At 47.5% G+C, this 17,554-nt stretch overlaps 1 protein-coding gene across 1 annotated transcript in view; it reads right to left on the reverse strand.

The window, feature by feature from the left end:
* Nucleotides 1-1,126: 1,126 nt before the first annotated feature.
* STAR (steroidogenic acute regulatory protein) overlaps nucleotides 1,127-17,554 on the reverse strand; it is a 61,403-nt gene continuing 44,975 nt past the window's right edge. Inside the window, exons 2-8 of the mRNA XM_001381826.5 lie at nucleotides 12,406-12,581; nucleotides 10,312-10,425; nucleotides 9,858-9,985; nucleotides 7,213-7,371; nucleotides 5,943-6,127; nucleotides 4,478-4,571; nucleotides 1,127-3,051 (exon numbers count right to left, since the gene is read on the reverse strand). Of these exons, the coding sequence (XP_001381863.1) occupies nucleotides 2,932-3,051; nucleotides 4,478-4,571; nucleotides 5,943-6,127; nucleotides 7,213-7,371; nucleotides 9,858-9,985; nucleotides 10,312-10,425; nucleotides 12,406-12,469 (864 nt within the window). The 5' untranslated portion in view covers nucleotides 12,470-12,581 and the 3' untranslated portion in view covers nucleotides 1,127-2,931. The remainder of the gene's footprint in view (nucleotides 3,052-4,477; nucleotides 4,572-5,942; nucleotides 6,128-7,212; nucleotides 7,372-9,857; nucleotides 9,986-10,311; nucleotides 10,426-12,405; nucleotides 12,582-17,554) is intronic.

The raw sequence follows: 17,554 nt of genomic DNA on the forward strand, positions 1-17,554 counted from the left end.
AGCAAGAGTTAATGAGAGTTTGACTAGGATGGTAGCAAGAATGCTCATAAGGAAGGGAAAGCTGTAATATTACATAGATTACGATTTATTTCCTTTGCACATGATCTTTGTTACATTTAGCTGTTGTCCTCTACAAAGACTATCTTCCTTTAAAAATAAAAAACAACTTTACTTCCATCTTAGAATCAGTACTAAGTATTGGTTCCAAGGCAGAAGAGTGGAAAGGGCTAGGCAATGGAGGTTAAGTCATTTGCCCAGGGTCACGCAGTTAGGAAGTGTCCAAGGTCAGATTTGCACCCAGGACCTCCCATCTCTGGGTCTGGCCATTTATCCACTGAGCTGCTTAGCTTGCCCCTTCCCTTCCTTTTTAAGAACTGGTGATTCAATGGCAGCTTGCCAGTGTACTTGAACAAGACTACCAGAGGTGAATGATTTTCTCCTCCCTCCCCTCCCTTTGCCCAGGGTTAAATCAACTTTACAAATGGCCTCCCTGACACTTTTTTGGAGCAGAATAAAACAGTACATGTGAGGAGCCCTTGGGTCTTGACTTTGTAATCATCAGTTGCCTAACCTGGAGAATTATACAGTTCTTGTGGAATTGTTCAGCTTCAGCTTGGGGCTCCCTAAGGAGGGAGGGGTGAAATTTTCCCATTGCACAACTGTATATCATACCTTTGGGTTCATTGAACATCTAAGTGATGGGCATTCATTACACAAATTTAAAGTCAGTGGTTATTGTAACATGAGTCACTTTTACTTTGATATCCACAGTATGTTCTGCGTCAGTCCTGGGCTGGTCCAAGGTAGGGATAATTCCATTACAGGGCAAAAGGGAACGAGGGGGGAGAAGGACAGATTTGTCCTAGTCTGGTCCTAGATCAGCAGCCCTACATAGACTGAAGAACTAAGAATTGGATTGGTGGTATCTACAGGAACCCTGAAATGAATTCTTTTGTAGTGTTTTATAAGTCAGAATGTTTACACATTGGTTCCCATGAAGAATGGTCCTAGCCATGTCTGGATAGCATTCAAAATGTGTTTGTGCTTTGAGAACAAGTTATTTGAATGAGGACTGAAAAGTACTACAGTTCACATTCTCCTAAGGAAGACAGTTTATATATTAGGATCATTAAAAAGATTGCTTTATTCCAAACCAAAATTAAAATAATCTTTAAACCGTCTCAGAAGATTTCAAGCATGGTTACAATTTTTGGAGACAGCTGAAGAAGTGCCTCCCCACCTGGAAGTCCCATGATCCTTGAAATGCCACCACTTTTGGTTATGCTGAAAAGCCTGGGCCCATCTCTTGAGGAATTTTCTCTCCTTTCTCTAAACTAGCATTCATATTGCTATCTTTCCTCATTTGTTTCCTTTGGAGATTTTCTAAATGAGCAGTCTTTTTTACTCTTAAAGTCAGTGTTGGTTACACACGTACTTTAATGCACTAGATAAATGTGAGCTATTACATTTGCCTCCCTCTCTGATCTTTGGATTTTGGGCAGACAAGTCAAAAATGACATTTTGCTGAAGGCAAGAATGGTGTTTAATTCATGCTCTTTGGAATAATCCAATAAAATAAATATTAATAAATACCTTCTTGTGTTGTAAAACTTAAAACAATAAATAGCAACATTCTCACTAGTATTTTGAATAAATAAAAGCCTTGTTTCCACATGCAAACCTTCCTTTCTCTTAACTATTCTGTTTTGTGAAGTAGAGGAGAAAGGATTTGAGAGCAAATTTATTCTGTTGCTTGCAAATTTTTTTTAACAATAACAAAGCCTCCCCTAATTGAGAAGTGCCTGAAACTTGGAAAGAGATTTTGCTACACCCACCTAACAGTTAAGCATTGATTTATTAACATAGACATTTTTGCTTCAGAAACCCGAAGAATTGGTTGCTTATATCTTTTAGATTTAGACAGCATTTTAAATGAAAGGCATATGTTAGTATGGATCTGCTCTCCTAAACTCCCCTGAAGTTCTGACCCATTGAGTTCACTTGTCTTGAATACCCAAAACAGAAACATGGGAAGATTACTCTAGAAAGGGACATTTGATCCAACCCCTTCCTATTCACAGATGAGGAAACTGAGGTCCAGAGAAGGAAGGTAATTTGCCCAAGATCACAGAACAACCAAGTGGCACAGCTAGGACTTCTAGGTCTAAGTCCAATGTTCTTGCTATTACACCAGGAATGGGTAGTCCCTTTTCAACTTTAAGCCTCTGGGAAATAACTGCATTGGTAGATTTGGTCAACTCTCTTTTTCTTTCCTTAGCATTCTTATTTCTCTTTCTGTTTGACATTCTTTTAGTAAATGAAAAACTTCTTTGGTGTTCATCATCACACTTGAAAAAGTTCCCTTATGACTGATTCATGAACTTCTATTTCATTTGCCAAAGAAATGATTGTTTGGTCTCCCTACCCTTCCAACCCATGGATTTGGCTAGCTAAAGGGGTCATCTAGTCCAAGACTTTTTAATGGGAGAAAACCGAGACCCTCCAACAGACATTAAATGACACATGTAGATAGTAGCCTTGAGACCCTTTGCTCACATCTTCGCCTTGCTTCAGTCTCACCGAGGAGCCAGAATTATTTTTAAATGTTTTCAGCAGTTGAAGACTTAGAAAGCCTTGGACTAGTCTCACCTCTGCCAGACCTATTCCAGCACCACCCCAACTTGGACCAGAGAAGGCTCCTGGTTCTTGGTGCGCTCTGTGATCTCAGCAAGTTTTGCCCTTATTTGCTAGACTAAGCAATTCCCTCCACCCCCCACCCCACAATCCCCTCTCATCACTACTCTTATCCACTGGTCTAGAAAGGAGATGTTTATGCAGACCCACACACAGGCTTTTCCTAGCTGGGTTTTTGCTAATTGGTACGTAGACAAGGACCCATCAAAGGGACCATTAGGAGCCGTCGGGAGGTCTTCAACAGCTGAGAGCAGCAGCAGGAGCTGAGCCAGAGATCAGGCGCTTGCGCAGGTGGTTGGCAAAGTCCACCTGCGTCTGGGACAGAACTTGGTTAATGACGGTCTTTGGTAGCCACCCCTGGATCGTGAGACAAGTACAAAGTTTCTTTTGAGTTAAATGATCTTAACAAGGAGAACCCCACATCCCATGGAGCATAATCCCTACATCAGTAACGGCATGTTGGAAGTCCAGACAGCCATCTTTCAACTTCATCTGTGAACGCTACTCAGGAAATTGGGGTGGTTTGTAATGCCGCTGCCTATGGACCTTATGACATTATTATTATATTATTATCATGCTCCTACAGACCTTGTGGTTACTCTGCCCATTAACCATGCATCTGAAGTGGAACCATTTATAAGAATTCTAGCTAAAACCAAGAGGAACCATTTTAAAACTATAGCTGACACCGAGGAAAGGCAACTGCCTGACTACAGTGGCTGAGGGGACATGACAGAGGAGAGACTCTAAACGAACACTCTAATGCAAATACTAACAACATGGCAATGGGTTCGAATCAAGAACACATGTGACATCCAGTGGAATCACACGTCGGCTATGGGGGGTGGGGGGAGGAAAAGAAAATAATCTTTGTCTTTAATGAATAATGCTTGGAAATGATCAAATAAAATATTATTTAAAAAAAAACTATAGCTGACTAAGAGGGGGAAGGGAGGAAGGGGAGAAGCCTTTATGAAATACCTTCTATGTGCCAGGTATATTACAAATATCTTATTTGATCCCCACAATAATCCGGGGGGGGGGGTAGGTGCTATTATTCTTTCTATTTTACAGTGGGGGTAAACTGAGGCAAGCAGAGGTTAAGTGATTTGCCATGGGTCACACATAGGATCAGGCCACATTTGAACTCGGGTCATCTGACTTGAAGCCTTGTGCACATCCCCCCCTTCCTACCCACTACCTTGAAAAACCTCAGAATTTTAACCTTTCAGAAAGGCTCTTGAGAATTTAGGGGGAGAGAGAGGTTGGACTCGCTACTCCCTAGCTTTGGGGACTTGGAAAAGTTAAGCTTTAAGTTTCCTCTTTTGCAAAACGAGGCAGTTGGGCTGATGAGACCTTCAGCTCTAAATCCCATCACCCTAAAAGACCATCTCACAGACAGTCTATAATTCCAAGTCATTAACAAAGCGTAGGTGTGCATGATAGTAAGTGACAGGGGAAAGAGCTAACAGCATAGTGTGGCCGCCTTCCAAGATTATCTGCTCTCCCGGGGAGAATATGGGACAAATGCAGAAACACAAGCATTAGAAATGAGCCATCTGAAGTTTCCAGGGCATTACAGACCCCTGTTTTATGCACGACTCTAACTGAGGCTCCAAGAGGGTAATCACGTGCCCCTGGGCCCTTGGCTCCCCTAACCTAAGTTTTCTGATTCCAAACCCAGTGCCCGAGTGGAAGCGCTGAGCAGGAGGGGAGGGTTTGAGAGTCCCAGCCCAAGGGCCCTCGGGGAGGTTTCCCGGCTCACCACCCTCACCCTGCTCACCTTGAGGTCGATGCTGAGCAGCCAGGTCAGCTTGGTCTTGGAGGGGTTTCCAGTCACAGGACGGAGGACCATGCAAGTGGGACCGTGCTCCGCTCTGGCCAATCAAAGTCATGACATGAGAACTCCCAGTGACAGACTTCGGCAGTCCCCAGCATCATCGCCAAACCAGAGCCCTGGAGTCCTACTAATCATCACTAGTATTTCCTTAGAACCGAGGCGCCGTGCTAAGCCCTTGGCAAAGTGTGGTCTCATTTGACCCACAGCCACTCTGGGAAGAGGCTGCTGTTATTATTCCCATTTGGTTGTTGTGCAGTTCTGGCCCACGCTTGGGGGGCCCATTGGGGGTTTTCTTGGCAAGGATACTAGAAGGGTTCACGGTTTCCTTCTCCAGCTTATCTTACAGATCAGGAATCTGAGGTAAGCACCTTGCCCAGGGTCACACAGCCAATAAATATCTGAGGCCAGATTTAAACCAAGGTCTTCCTGACTTAACCTGCTGTGGTTTCCCAGAAGTTGTTTTGACAGTTTATTCAGGTTATAACAGCACCCACAATTCCACAACTTCCTAGCTCTTTTTTTCCCCTCAGGGTGGTCCTCACTTGGCTATAAAATAGGAAATGAGGATACAACACTTTTTTTTTTTTAAATAAACCCTTACCTTCCATCTTGGAATCAATATTGTGTGTTGGCTCCAAGGCATAAGAGTGGTAAGGGCTAGGCAATAGGGGTTAAGTGACTTGCCCAGGGTCACACAGCTAAGAAGTGTCTGAGGCCACATTTGAACCCAGGACCTCCTGTCTCTAGGCCTGACTCTCAATCCACTGAGCTACCCAGCCGCCCCCCAGGGTCCTACACTTCTAAAGAGAGTCAACACCAGTTTGAGCTTTAGCAACATGAGCACTGGATTTGGAAACAGAGGTCCCAGGTTTGAATTCCAACTCCAGGAGTTACTAAATATTTGTGCCAACTTGGGCAAGTCACTTAACCTGCCTCGGTCTTTTTTCTCTTGTTTAAAACAAGGAAGTTGGACTAAATTATCTTTTAAAATACTATTAACCTGCAGGCCTCATCCTGGTCTCTTTCTGCCTCAGTTCCCTTCTTTCAGAAATAGTAAAAAGAATCTTTTTTTTTTTAATTTTTTGTTTTTTTAGCAAAAGAGTTGTTGACTGGGTTCAAATCTGGCCTCAGACCTTTCCTAGCTGTGTGACCCTTGGCCAGTCACTTAACCCTCTTTGCCTGGGCCTTGCCCTTTTGTCTGAGAGTTGTTACTGAGATAGAAAATAAGGCTTAAAAAAACCCAAGTTATTAAGAGAGAAGAGGACCAACACGGCAGGCATGAGAACTTCTTAGGGAGCTCTCCACGGCTATGGCACGAGTCCAGGCTGAGCTGGGTCCAGGACTATTAACAGGAAGAGATCTGAGAGGGTAAGGAGAAAGGCAGGCCTTTAAGCCTGACGGCACTTACCTGATGACACCCTTCTGCTCGGGCATGTCCCCAAAGTGAGTAGCCATGCCAGCCAGCACACAGGTGGAGCCCCGGCGCTTGGCACAGCGCACACTCACGAAGTCTCGGGGTCCCACGATGTTGCCCGGTGACTCGGCAGCGATCTCATGAGTGATGACTGTGTCCTTCCCAATCTTCTGCAGGACCTTCTCGGGCACAGAAGAAAAGGAATCATTGCCAAGGAGTGAAAGGGGTTCCCCTCCTCACGGCCTGGCCGCCAATCGTGTGGAGCGTTCTGTTCCGAGAGGGCTGGAGAGTCCAGAGGAGACGCAGCCCCTGCCCTGTGGAGCCGGCCGCCTAGCAGGGGAAGGCGGCACGGATAAAACCACTGAGCTACTTCAGGCATCCGGCACTCTCCCCTCTGCTTTTTCATTTATACTATATTTATATTGTGAATTATAATGTATAGATTACAAAACGTCTGTGCCTCATTAGATGGTCTTTCAGAGTTATCGTGATTAAATGAACACAATTACAAATACTTTTCACACAAATAAAGTTAGACCTAAACAACTGGGGAAATATTAATTGCTCATGGGGAGGCCGAGATAATATGATAAAAACAAGCCTAAAACATGACACACACACAGGAACAGCAATACTGTGGAAAGATCAAACGTGATGAGCTTTGCTACTAACAGCAATACAAGGATGCAGGACAATTCTGAGGGACACGGGACAGAGAACGCGACCCCCCTCCGGAGAAAGAACGGTTGGAGTCGGGATGAAAACCTACGATTTGTCACTTGTTTATCTGGGGATCTGTTCGGGGGTTTGGGTTTTATAAAATCATTCATTTACAAAAATGAATAATAAACAAAAAGTTTTAAAAAGGGCAATCCTACCACCATGAATTTACTTATTCACTGCCATACCAATCGAACCACCAAAAAGTATTTTAGAGAGCTAGAAAAACTAATAGGAACGTTTTGAAATATTCTGAAATATTCCGTTTGATGGCGAGCCTTTCCATGCTCAATTAGAGTTCTTCCCCTGGCCCCTACCCAAAGTCCAGCTCCTACTGCCTAGCTAAAATGAGGTGTCGGGGGGGGGGGGGTTAGTGAAGGCCACGTAATGCTAATGCAAAATATTACAAGAGTACCTCCAAAGGCTCAAAAGGGGATCTCTGAGTGGATGGAGAAGATTCTTAGGCAGGAGAGACTAGGGAGGGATTGGGGAAGAAGGAGCATCATGGTGGGTCTTTCAGGGACAGCTAGGAAGACCCCCTCACCTTAATCTCCTTGACCCGGGGGTTCCAATCACCCATGTCTTCCATTCGTTCCACTAATTCCTCATAAAGCCTCTCCATCGGCTGGTCCAGCTCCACCTCCAGCCGAAACACCTTGCCCACATCTGGAACGACCTTACTCAGCACTTTGTCTCCATTTGCCTGTTGGGGAGGATTAGAATAACATTTGGGAAGAAACACCTTCCACCCATTGGTTCAAGCAACACAGAGAAAGAGACTAGAGAGGAACAAGAGAATCAGAGAACATCAAAAGCCAGGAAAGGCCTCCAAAGGTTCTCCGGCGTAAATCCTTATCTAAGCAGGAACCCCCTTTCTGGAAGCAATACGTTGTCAGCCGCTAGAAGACCTGTTCTTACGGAGCAGCTCCTTCCAGTTTGGGACCGTGGTCATTCTCAGAGTTTTCCAATATAGAACCGGGAGACAGAGGAAGAAAGCGAACGAAAAATGGCACCCTAGATAAGGAAGACTCATCTTGGGTTCGAATCTGGCCTCAGACCCTGGGTAGCTGTGCGATCCTCGGCAAGTCATTTCAATCCTGTTTGCCCCTGTTTCGTCGTCTATAAAAATGAGCTGGAGAAGGAGAAGGCAAACCAGACCCGTTTCCTTGCCAAGAAAACCCCCGATGAGGTCACCAAGAGTGGGACGCAACTGGACGACAACCACGAGGTCTTAAACGGCGGTAAGTTTATCGCATGCTCAGACCACCCACGGGTCTGGTATGCAGTTCTCGACAGCACTTTTTAGGGAGAATCATGATAACCGTCGATAAGGAGAAGTAATAGAAGTGTCTAGTACGGGGCAGGGTGTGGAGATCACGTCCATGATCAGCTGAAGGTTAGCCTGTCGGAGCAAAGACCGAGGGTGGGCCATGAAGAGAAGGGCTTCAAGTCAGGAAGGCCTGGGTTCAGCTAGCTAGGAGACCCAGGGCAAGTCCTTTAATTTCTCGAGGCCTCAGTTTCTCTAACTGTAAAGTGAGGGAGTTGCAGTCATGACTTGCAGGATCCCTTTCAGGTCTGAATCTGATTTTAAGTATGTGGAGGGCTGTCTTGAGGAAGAAGGATTAAACTTGTTCTGCTTGGCTCCTCCAGAGGAAAGAACAAAGATAATGTGCAAGAAGTGAGAGGCAAATTGGGTGAATGAGGCCTTTCCTCTTCAGGCTTCAGTTCTTTGAGAGAACTCTAGTAAAAGTTCTGCATCATGACCTCAGGCAAGGCTGATTTTATCTCTTTAGACCTCAGTTTCCTTATCTGTAAACTAAGGATTAATTCATTCATAAAACAAGCATTTATTTAGTCATGGACCAAACACTGTGTTAGGTGCTAGAGATAAAAAAAAAAAATCTCAACTCTGCCACTAACTAGCTCTATGGCTTGCCCCCTCTCTTAATCTCAGTTTCCTCATCTGTAAAAAGAGATTGTGAACATTTGGGTGACCCAGAGGATAGAGCACCAAGCCTGAGTTAGGAGAATCTTTCTGTGTTCAAATCTGGCCTCAGAGTCCTTTTTAAAAATTTATAATTGAAGAAAGTACTAAATTTCAGTTAGAGCTTAATGAAAATACCCATTTTTTCCCCTTCCCTGAAATCTGTCTAGGATCTTTACTAAGGGGATTTTTAAAAGGGATAGGGACCCCAGGTTAAAAAGCTCTGGACTAAATTATCTCTAAGGTCCTTTTCAGCTCTAAATCTTGAGGCCCACTATGAACCTGTGTTCCAAGTCTCAGGTCTACCATGGGGCTTTCTAGTCAGTTCCCTAAAAGTCACTCATTCTAAGCACCCATTTTATAGATGGGAAAACTGAGGCCCAGGGAAGGTAAATTGTCAATTTCAGATCACACAGCTAGTAAATCTCAGAGTTCAAATTCTAATTCAATTTCTCTGAATTGAAATCCAGAGAGTGGTCTTTCTATACCAAGGTGTCTCTCTTCTTTAAGGATCACCTAGATATAAGTTTCTTGAGTTCAGGGACTGTATTTTTGCCTATTATTGGTATTCCTAGGACTTATCACAAAGCCTGATCCTTTTTTGTTACTGTTTAGTCCTTTCAGTTGTGCCTGACTCTCTGTGAACCCATTTGGGGTTTTCTTAGAAGATACTGGAGTGGTTTGCCTTTTTCTTCTTCAGCTCATTTGACAAATGAGGAAACGGATGCAAACAGAGTGAAGTGACTTGCCCAGGGTCATACAACTAGTAAATGTTGTCTGAGGTCAAATTTGAACTGAGGTCCTCTTGATTCCAGGCCCAGCACTCTAGCCATTGTGCCACCCAGCTGTCCCACCTGACCCTTGTCAAGAACTTCCCTCTGCCTCTTTGGGAGCAGAGTTTGGTTAAAGAGCTCAGTGGGAGACCAGTTCCTTGAACCTCAGGGTCTTTTTCAGCCAGAGAAGCTATATTTTCAGTGACTCAAAAACCTTATAAAATGCCTGTGGCCAGTTTTCCCATGAAATCTTCCTGCTGGCTACCTGTCCAAGCATTGTGCGATTCCTCCTGCCTCATCTCATGGGGGATCCAGCTAGTCACTCCAGGAGCTCAGGGGAGGGGGCTGTCCTTAATTGGGGGAGTGGGTGCAGGTTCAAGGAGGCTTTGAAGAAAGCCGACAGGAAAAAGAACAAGAGTGCCCCACTCTCACCTTCTCAGTCTCACTCTTCCAACCATCCTGATTGCTGAGGATGCCCAGGGCTTTCTGCATGGCTTCCTCCCCCTGTTGTAGATAGGCCATTTCCTGGTCGTTATAGAGGCTGTCTTCCAGCCGGGAGCCTGGGGATTAGAAGGAAAGTGTCCCCCTGAGGAAGACGGAACCCCAATGACCTCCCGCAGGTCCCGGCTTCCAATTCCCATTAGTTTTAAAGGTTCAACTTCCTCTAAATAGCCAGGTTCCATCGTGCAAGAGGGGGCTGGACGGGCAACAGCAGGATGAAAAGGATGCTGGGGTGAGGGCAGGGCTGAGTAGTCCTGGCGAACCCGCTTCCCTGGTCAGAGAGCCCCAAGGAAGAGGAAGAGGCGGAAACCAGCTGCAGTGCTAGATGAAGACTGGAGGGCCTTCCTCCGACAGCTGGGGACAGTCCTCCACCCGCAGCACTTACTCAGCAAGGAACTCCGGCGGCGAACCTGGTTGATCCACGCTCCGGGTGTGGGGCCCCCTATGGCCCTCTTGCTCAGTTCTTGGCCAATGGCCATGATGGCCTGTTGCCGAAGACCTTCAGAGAAGAGGAGAAACATGAATGCTAAGGGAGGGGCAGATCTTATTTACACGGGAAAAGGTTTACAAAATGCTTTATTTCATTTTATTTTTTCATTCATTTCATTCATATTATTTCATTTTACCCGTTTACCCCTCAAAACAATTCTTTTAGGTAGATGTTATATTTTGTCATTTGGCAAATAAGGAGACTGAGGCACAGAGTGTTTGACTTGCTTAGACTCTCTGTTGGTCTCCATGGCTACCTCCACTATACCCCACTGACTCAGGAGCTTCAGGAAACAGAGAATCGGTCCATACTGCTGGGCCAGACTCTTTCTGGAGGTTCCCCTTTCAATCCTCAGAATTCTGAGGCAGGAAGCCCAGTGGTTGGGATCAAGTCTAAGAAGAGGGCATGGAAAGCCAAGAACCTCCGTCTACCTCTTTGGGAGCAGGGTTTGGACAAAGAGCTCGAGGAGCCTGGCTCCTTGGACCTCGGGGTCTCTTCCAGCCAGAGTAGCTACATTTTTGGTGACTCAAAAACTATACAAACTGTCTGTGGCCAGTTGTCTTCCTCTTGGCTGCCTGTCCAAGGCTTGCTGTGAGTCCTACCTCCGTACCTCCCATCTTCATCCTTGTCTCCCCATCTTCCCAGAGTGGCCTTGGTGCTTTTATAGACTGAAGTTGTTTGATGGTCATCCACCATATCCATGAAGTCTCCTCTGGAAACTAGAACCTGCACTCAGGGACCCTGGCCCCAATTCTGAGATATTCAAGAAGCAGGGACAGGGGCTCAGTGGATTGAGAGGCCGGCCTTGAGACAAGAGGTCCTGAGTTCAAGTCTGTTCTCAAGCACTTCCTAGCTGTGTGACCTTGGGCTTGCAGGTCTCTTAGCCCTTATTTTCCAGTCTTTACTGCTCTTTTGCCTTGGAACCAATGCACAGAATTGATTCTAAGACGGAAGAAAGAGGTTATTAAAAAAAAAAGAGGACCAGGCAGTCCTTGCAGTTTAGGACTTCAGAGGGAGGTTAAAGAGCCTCAAGGGAGAAAGGGGGAAACAAACTGTCTGGAGGCAAAGGGGAGAGGAATCTCCTTTCTTCTGCCCAGCTCTCTCTAGTTTAAATTAAAAAAAAAACACTTGGAAGCTGGCAAAATGCTTCGCCTGAGTTATGTCATTAGAGCTTCAGAGCAGCCTTAATTCCTTAATGAGCCCATGTCGTTTTTTCCGTTTTGCAGATAGGAAACGGGTTAAAGGATTGGCCTATGATCATGCAGGTGTGATATTTGAGCTCGGCTCCAGCCTTTTATCCTGCTTCCCCCAGTTCTTTGGTCTCCGGTAATAGCTTTCTCCTACCTCTCCGCGGCTTCATGGCTTTTTTTATGACCTATCTCGGCTGGGGCGGGAAGGTTTGAGCTAGAGGTAACCTAGCTCATTCCAGAACTCCCATGGGTGGAACTACCCAACTGTACCAGGTGTCTAGCTTGGGGACAACTGAGGGCACCCTGCGGACCCACTCGTGGCTCCCACGTGACAGATGCTTCTGGCTCGGGGCGAGTGTGTGGAACCAAAGGTAGCCGGTCAGCCAACGAGAACACTCCTGCTGCTCACCGGAGGCATGGAATCAATTGTGGCCTTAGACGGGCTCCAAGGTGGGGAAGGCGAGGCTCCTGGGGGCACCCCGAGCCACCTAGGTGCCCTGGTGATGGTTTTTAACTTTATAGATGTGGTCCTCCGACTCCATTCTCTCCTCCCTCGTCCTCTTCCCCCGTTGCCTACACTTTAGGACTGGCAGCTTGGCTGCCTCTTCAAATCCTCCCTGAGCACCCCGAGAAGCTCCCCCCATCTGTGGGAAACTCCCTCCCCCTTCCCTAAAGAAGGGAAGGGAAGCCTGGTGAAAAGGCAGATTTGCCAAGCCCGTGGGTGTCCCAGTCCCAGGTTGCCCACGCACCCAGCTGCCTCAGAACCCCGAGTCCCTCCTCCCAAAGGGCCCGGCCTCACCCTTCATGTTCCGCAAGTGCCTGTAGGAGCTCCCAGCACACAGTTTGAAGGTAGCCAGAAGCATCTTTCCCGGGGCAGCTCGGCTGCTGCTTCCTGGGCCTCTCAAGGTTTGGCCTCCCCGTCCAGCAGCGGCTCTCAGGCTCCTGCCGGCCGGCGCTCTCCTTAAATGTCCGCAGCTGAAGGTTGCGGCAGCATCAGGAGGAGATAAAGGACCCATCACTCACAGAGGGAAAGAAGGGGTCAAGGAGAGAGGCATTGCCTCACCGACAAGCTCAGCAGGGAGGGGGGAGGGGAGCCCTGCGGCTACAGCTGTGGCTTCAGCTTGGGGGGGGGGCCACGAGAGAGCTATCACCCCAGGAGAGCTCCTCTGTCCCAACCCGGAGCTGGAGGATCGAGCACCCACAGACCCTGGATTTCAGACCCCTCATTTTATAGGTGGGGAAACTGAGGCCCACAGAAGAGAGGTCGCTCACTAAGGTCAAGGCTAGTCAGTTATGAAGTCGGGACCTTATGCTTGCTTGCCTTTTTAACTCCTTTTAATCCTCACTCCCTGTCCTAGTGACAACTCTAAGACAGAAAACCAAGCATTGCTAAGCAAATGGGTTAGGTGACTTGCCCAGGGTCTCCAAGCAAGGAAGTATCTGAGGCCACATTTGAATCCAGAACCTCCTGTCTCCAGGCCTGGCTCTCCATCCACCGAGCCATCCGGCCACCCCTGCTTACCTTCTTCACTACCACTCAGTTCTTTCTATACCAGATTCTCTGCTAGCACACACTTAGTGAGCTCCTGCTTCGGGCCCCGCAGTGGGTTCCAGGGGAAAGCAAATTAGCTCTGAAGTCAGAGCTCTTGATGTCAAATGTTGCTTATTCATTGGAAGAAGACTTTGGGCGAAACACTAATTTTTCCCAAGCCTCAGTTTCCTCAACTGTAAAAAGAGGGGATTTGGACTAGATGGGCCGGTCCCACCCAGCTCTAGGCATGGCTAGCTAGGGATAGAGAGATGATGTGCATGTGTATATTTTATGTATTTCTTTCTATCTATCTACCTATCTACCTACCTACCTACCTACCTATCTATCTATCTATCTATCTGTCTGTCTGTCTATCTATCTATCTATCTATCTATCTATCTATCTATCTATCTATCTATCTATCTATCTATCTATCTATCTACCTGTCTGTCTATCTATCTGTCTGTCTGTCTGTCTGTGTCTGTCTATCTATCTATCTATCTATCTATCTATCTATCTATCTATCTATCTATCTCCTATGATCTCAAGGTCCTACATTAGACCTCGGTTTCCCTTCTACTCCTCTCTGATGGGACCTCAATCTTTGCAGAGTTTGGGAGATCCAGATTTGAACTCCAAGGGGTACACAAGACCCTTAAACCCCTGAAAGGCAAGGGACAGGGCACAGAGGGGATGACGGAACCCAGACACAGGAGGGCAGCTAAAGTGGCTACAGTGTTGGGCCTGGAGTCAGCACCCCTCATTGTCCTCAGTTCAAATCTAGCCTCAGATAGGTAGACACTGTGTGACCCAGGGCAAGTCATTCCACCATGATTGCCTCTGGCTTCTCTGATCTAGAATCTTTGCCTAGAAAGTCCCAAATGGAATCACAAAGCATCAGAATCGACTGAAGAAACAAGACATGATACAAAGGGGGCAGCGGGACCTAGCTGTTCCCAGCCAGCCCAATAATAGCAGAGGTCCTTTAAGTCTGTAAGGCCCTTTTTGCAGGGATGGCCTCTGGACAAAGCCAGCCCTGGCGTCCTGACCCTCCAAACCCCAGGAACAGCAGTACTCCCAGATGAACAATTTGGCTCCCAGCCTGGCCCTGGCCCAGGAAGCAACTGCTTCTTCAGGTCCCCAAAGTGCCCATCCTTCAGTAGAAGTGTCCCACTGTCACTAAACAGAGTTTCCTGTGGAAAAGGGGCCCACCCTGATCAAGTACTCAGGGAAAGGCCACGTCCTCCAGCCCATCCCCTCCACCTCCCCCATCTGGGTCCGAGGAATCGACCCCCTGTGGAAATGCCACCTAGCTACTGCTGGCACTGAAGAGCCCATCTTCCTGCCCTCTCCCTCCCCAAGCAACCACCACTCCGGAAGAAAACAAAGTCCTTGGAATTGTCAAATGGTCCAAGATCAGAAACAGATAGGTTTTTTATCACTGAAAAAAACAAATGTAAAAGAAGATGCAGAGGATCATAGGCCTTTCCCTTCTGCTTTGCAGCTGAACCCTCCGATTGGTATTTTTTTATTTCATTGTTTTTCCAGGTTACACATAGATAGCATTTTAATAATCACTTTTGTGTCCATCATTAGAGTATGAACTCCTTGAGGGCAGGTAATATTTCTACTTTTCTATTTGAGTCCCCAGTGCTCCTGTCACTGTAGTAATGTTTAATGAATACCTTTTTACTTATTCATTATGAATTCATTAGGAGCCTTACAGGACCTCTCTGATTCACAAACATGTCTTCCTGGGGTGGCTAAGTGTCTTTCCCATTCATTTACCACTGATCATTTGTTACTTTATACTGTTACTTAATTTTTGTGTGTCTTTTGTCTGCCCAACTAGAATGTGCACTCTCTCTCTCCTTCTTTCTCTCTGTCTCTTTCTCTCTCTCTCTCTGTCTCTCTCTCTCTTTCTGTCTCTCTCTCCCTCTCCTTCTCTCTCTCTCTGTTTCTCTCTCCTCTCTCCCCCATCTCTGTGTGTGTGTCTCTCTCTCCCTCTCCCTCTCCTTCTCTCTCCCCTCTTTCTTTCTCTCTCTCCCCTCCCTCTCCCTCTCTCTCCCTCCCTCTCTCTCCTCTTTCCCTCTCTCCTTCCTCTCTCTGTCTCTTTCTCTCCTTCTCTCTCTCTCTCCCTCTCCTTCTCTCTCCCCTCTTTCCCTCTCTCTCTCCCCCTCCCTCTCCCTCTCTCTCTTCCCCTCCCTCTCTCTCTCCCTCTCTTTCTCTTTCTCCCTCCCTCTCTCTCCTCTTTCCCTCTCTCCCTCCTCTCTCTGTCTCTTTCCTTCTCTCTCTCTCCCTCTCCTTCTGTCTCTCTCCTCTTTCCCTCTCTCTCCCTCTCCTCTCTCTCTCCCCCTCTCCTTTCTCTCTCCCCCTCTCTGTCTCTCTCTCTCTCTCTGTCTCTCTGTCTCTCTGTCTCTGTCTGTCTGTCTGTCTCTCTCTCTACATCTCTCTCTCTCCTTTCTCTCTCCAAATTCTTACTTTCTGTCTCAGTAACAACTCTTGGACAGAAGAGCAAGAGCTAGGCAAACAAGTTAAGTGACTTGCCCCAGGGTCACAGAGCTAGAAAGTGTCTGAGGTCACATTGAACCCTGGACCTCCATATGCCTGGTCTGGAGTGCTATTCATTGAGCCACCTCACTGTCCCAAATGTGTCTGACAAGGGCAAGGACTGGGTCCTATTCTCTGCCACTTTCTTGATGACTGACACAATGTTTTGCTGACAGGCTATGAATGGGCAGAAAGCTGAGGAGTGAAGAGGAGAGTCCCCATCCTCGTCAGTCCCATGCCCCAGAGGGCTGTGCCTGGTACCTGTTCTCCCCCCAAGATTTTAGTGAAGCTCACAAGTGCCGCAGGGTCACCAGGCAGTGGGGGCCTCATGCACGTGTGCACGTGGCCAACAGAAAGCATCCAGCTGGGTTCAGTGTCACCGGGAGTGGAGGAGGAGGCTGTTATGAGAAGGGCACTGCAGATAAGCTCAAGGTCTTGCTGTTGCCATCCTGCCATGAATTACGGCAGCCCTCGGTGGGGGCTGGGGAAACTGAGGGATGAGGCATCCTGCCGGCTGCTGCTGACGTCAAAGGGCTGCAGCGCCTGCGGGGGGGCAAGGGCTGCCCAACGACCTCCTGTGGGGCCAAGGTCCTCTTCTCTTCCTCTCAGCTAGAAGGGCGTGCTCAGATGTCACTCATGAGAACTAAACTGGGAATGGGGGATTGAGAGACTGCTGTCTGCCTTGGGCAGGGGGACCTGGGAAAACACAAGGCAATGGACATGGCCCGGCCCAGATTTCTTGATGAGAACAAAGTCCCCAGTGGAGGATGACATACTGCGAGACAGATTATGTGGAAAGCTTGCCTCAGGGAAAATTAGGCAGCACAGTGGACAGAGCACTTGGCCTGGAGTAGGAAGGATCCCTGTGGGTTCCAATCTGGCCTCAGACATTTCCTAGCTGTGTGACCCTAGGCCAGTTGCTTAACCCCAATTGCTTACCCTTATGGCTCTTCTGCCTTGGAACCAATACTTAGTATCGATTCTAAGATGGGAAGGAAGGAAGGAAGGAAGGAAGGAAGGAAGGAAGGAAGGAAGGAAGGAAGGAAGGAAGGAAGGAAGGAAGGAAGGAAGGAAGGAAGGAAGGAAGGAAGGAAAGGAGGGAGGAAAGGAAGGAAGGAAGGAAGGGAGGGAGGAAAGGAAGGAAGGAAGGAAGGAAGGAAGGAAGGAAGGAAGGAAGGAAGGAAGGAAGGAAGGAAGGAAGGAAGGAAGGAAGGAAGGAAGGAAGGAAGGAAGGAAAGGAGGGAGGGAAGGAGGAAGGAAGGAAGGAAGGAAGGAAAGGAGGGAGGGAAGGAGGAAGGAAGGAGGGAGGGAGAGAAAGAAGGAAAGAAGGAAGAAAGGAAGGAAGGAAGAAAGGGAGGGAGGAAGGGAGGAAGGAAAGGAGGGATGGAGGGATGGAGGAAGGAAGGAAGGGAGGGAGGAAGGAAGGAAGGGAGGGAAGGAAGAAGGAAAGGAGGGAAGGAGGAAGGAAGGAAGGTAGGAAGGAAGGAAGGAAGAAAAGACAGAGGGAAGGAAGGAAGAAAACATGGAGGGAAGGAAGGAAGAAAAGATGGAGGGAGGAAGGAGAGGAGGGAGGGAGGAAGGAAGGAAGGAAGAAAGGAAGGAAGGAAGGAAGGAAGGGAGGGAGGGAGGGAGGAAGGAAGGAAGGAAGGAAGGAAGGAAGAGAGGGAGGAAGGAAGGAAGAAAGGAGGGAGGGAAGGAAGGAAAAAGGAAAGGAGAGAGGGAGGAAGGAAGGAAAGGAAGGAGGGAGGGAAAGGAGGGAGTGAGGAAGGAAGGAAGGGAGGGAGGGAGAGAGGGAGGAAGGAAGGAAGAAGGAAGGAAGGAAGGAAGGAAGGAAGGAAGGAAGGAAGGAAGGAAGGGAAGGAAGGAA

The sequence above is a fragment of the Monodelphis domestica genome, chromosome 1, assembly GCF_027887165.1.
Source record: "Monodelphis domestica isolate mMonDom1 chromosome 1, mMonDom1.pri, whole genome shotgun sequence".
Taxonomy (NCBI): Eukaryota; Metazoa; Chordata; class Mammalia; order Didelphimorphia; family Didelphidae; genus Monodelphis; species Monodelphis domestica.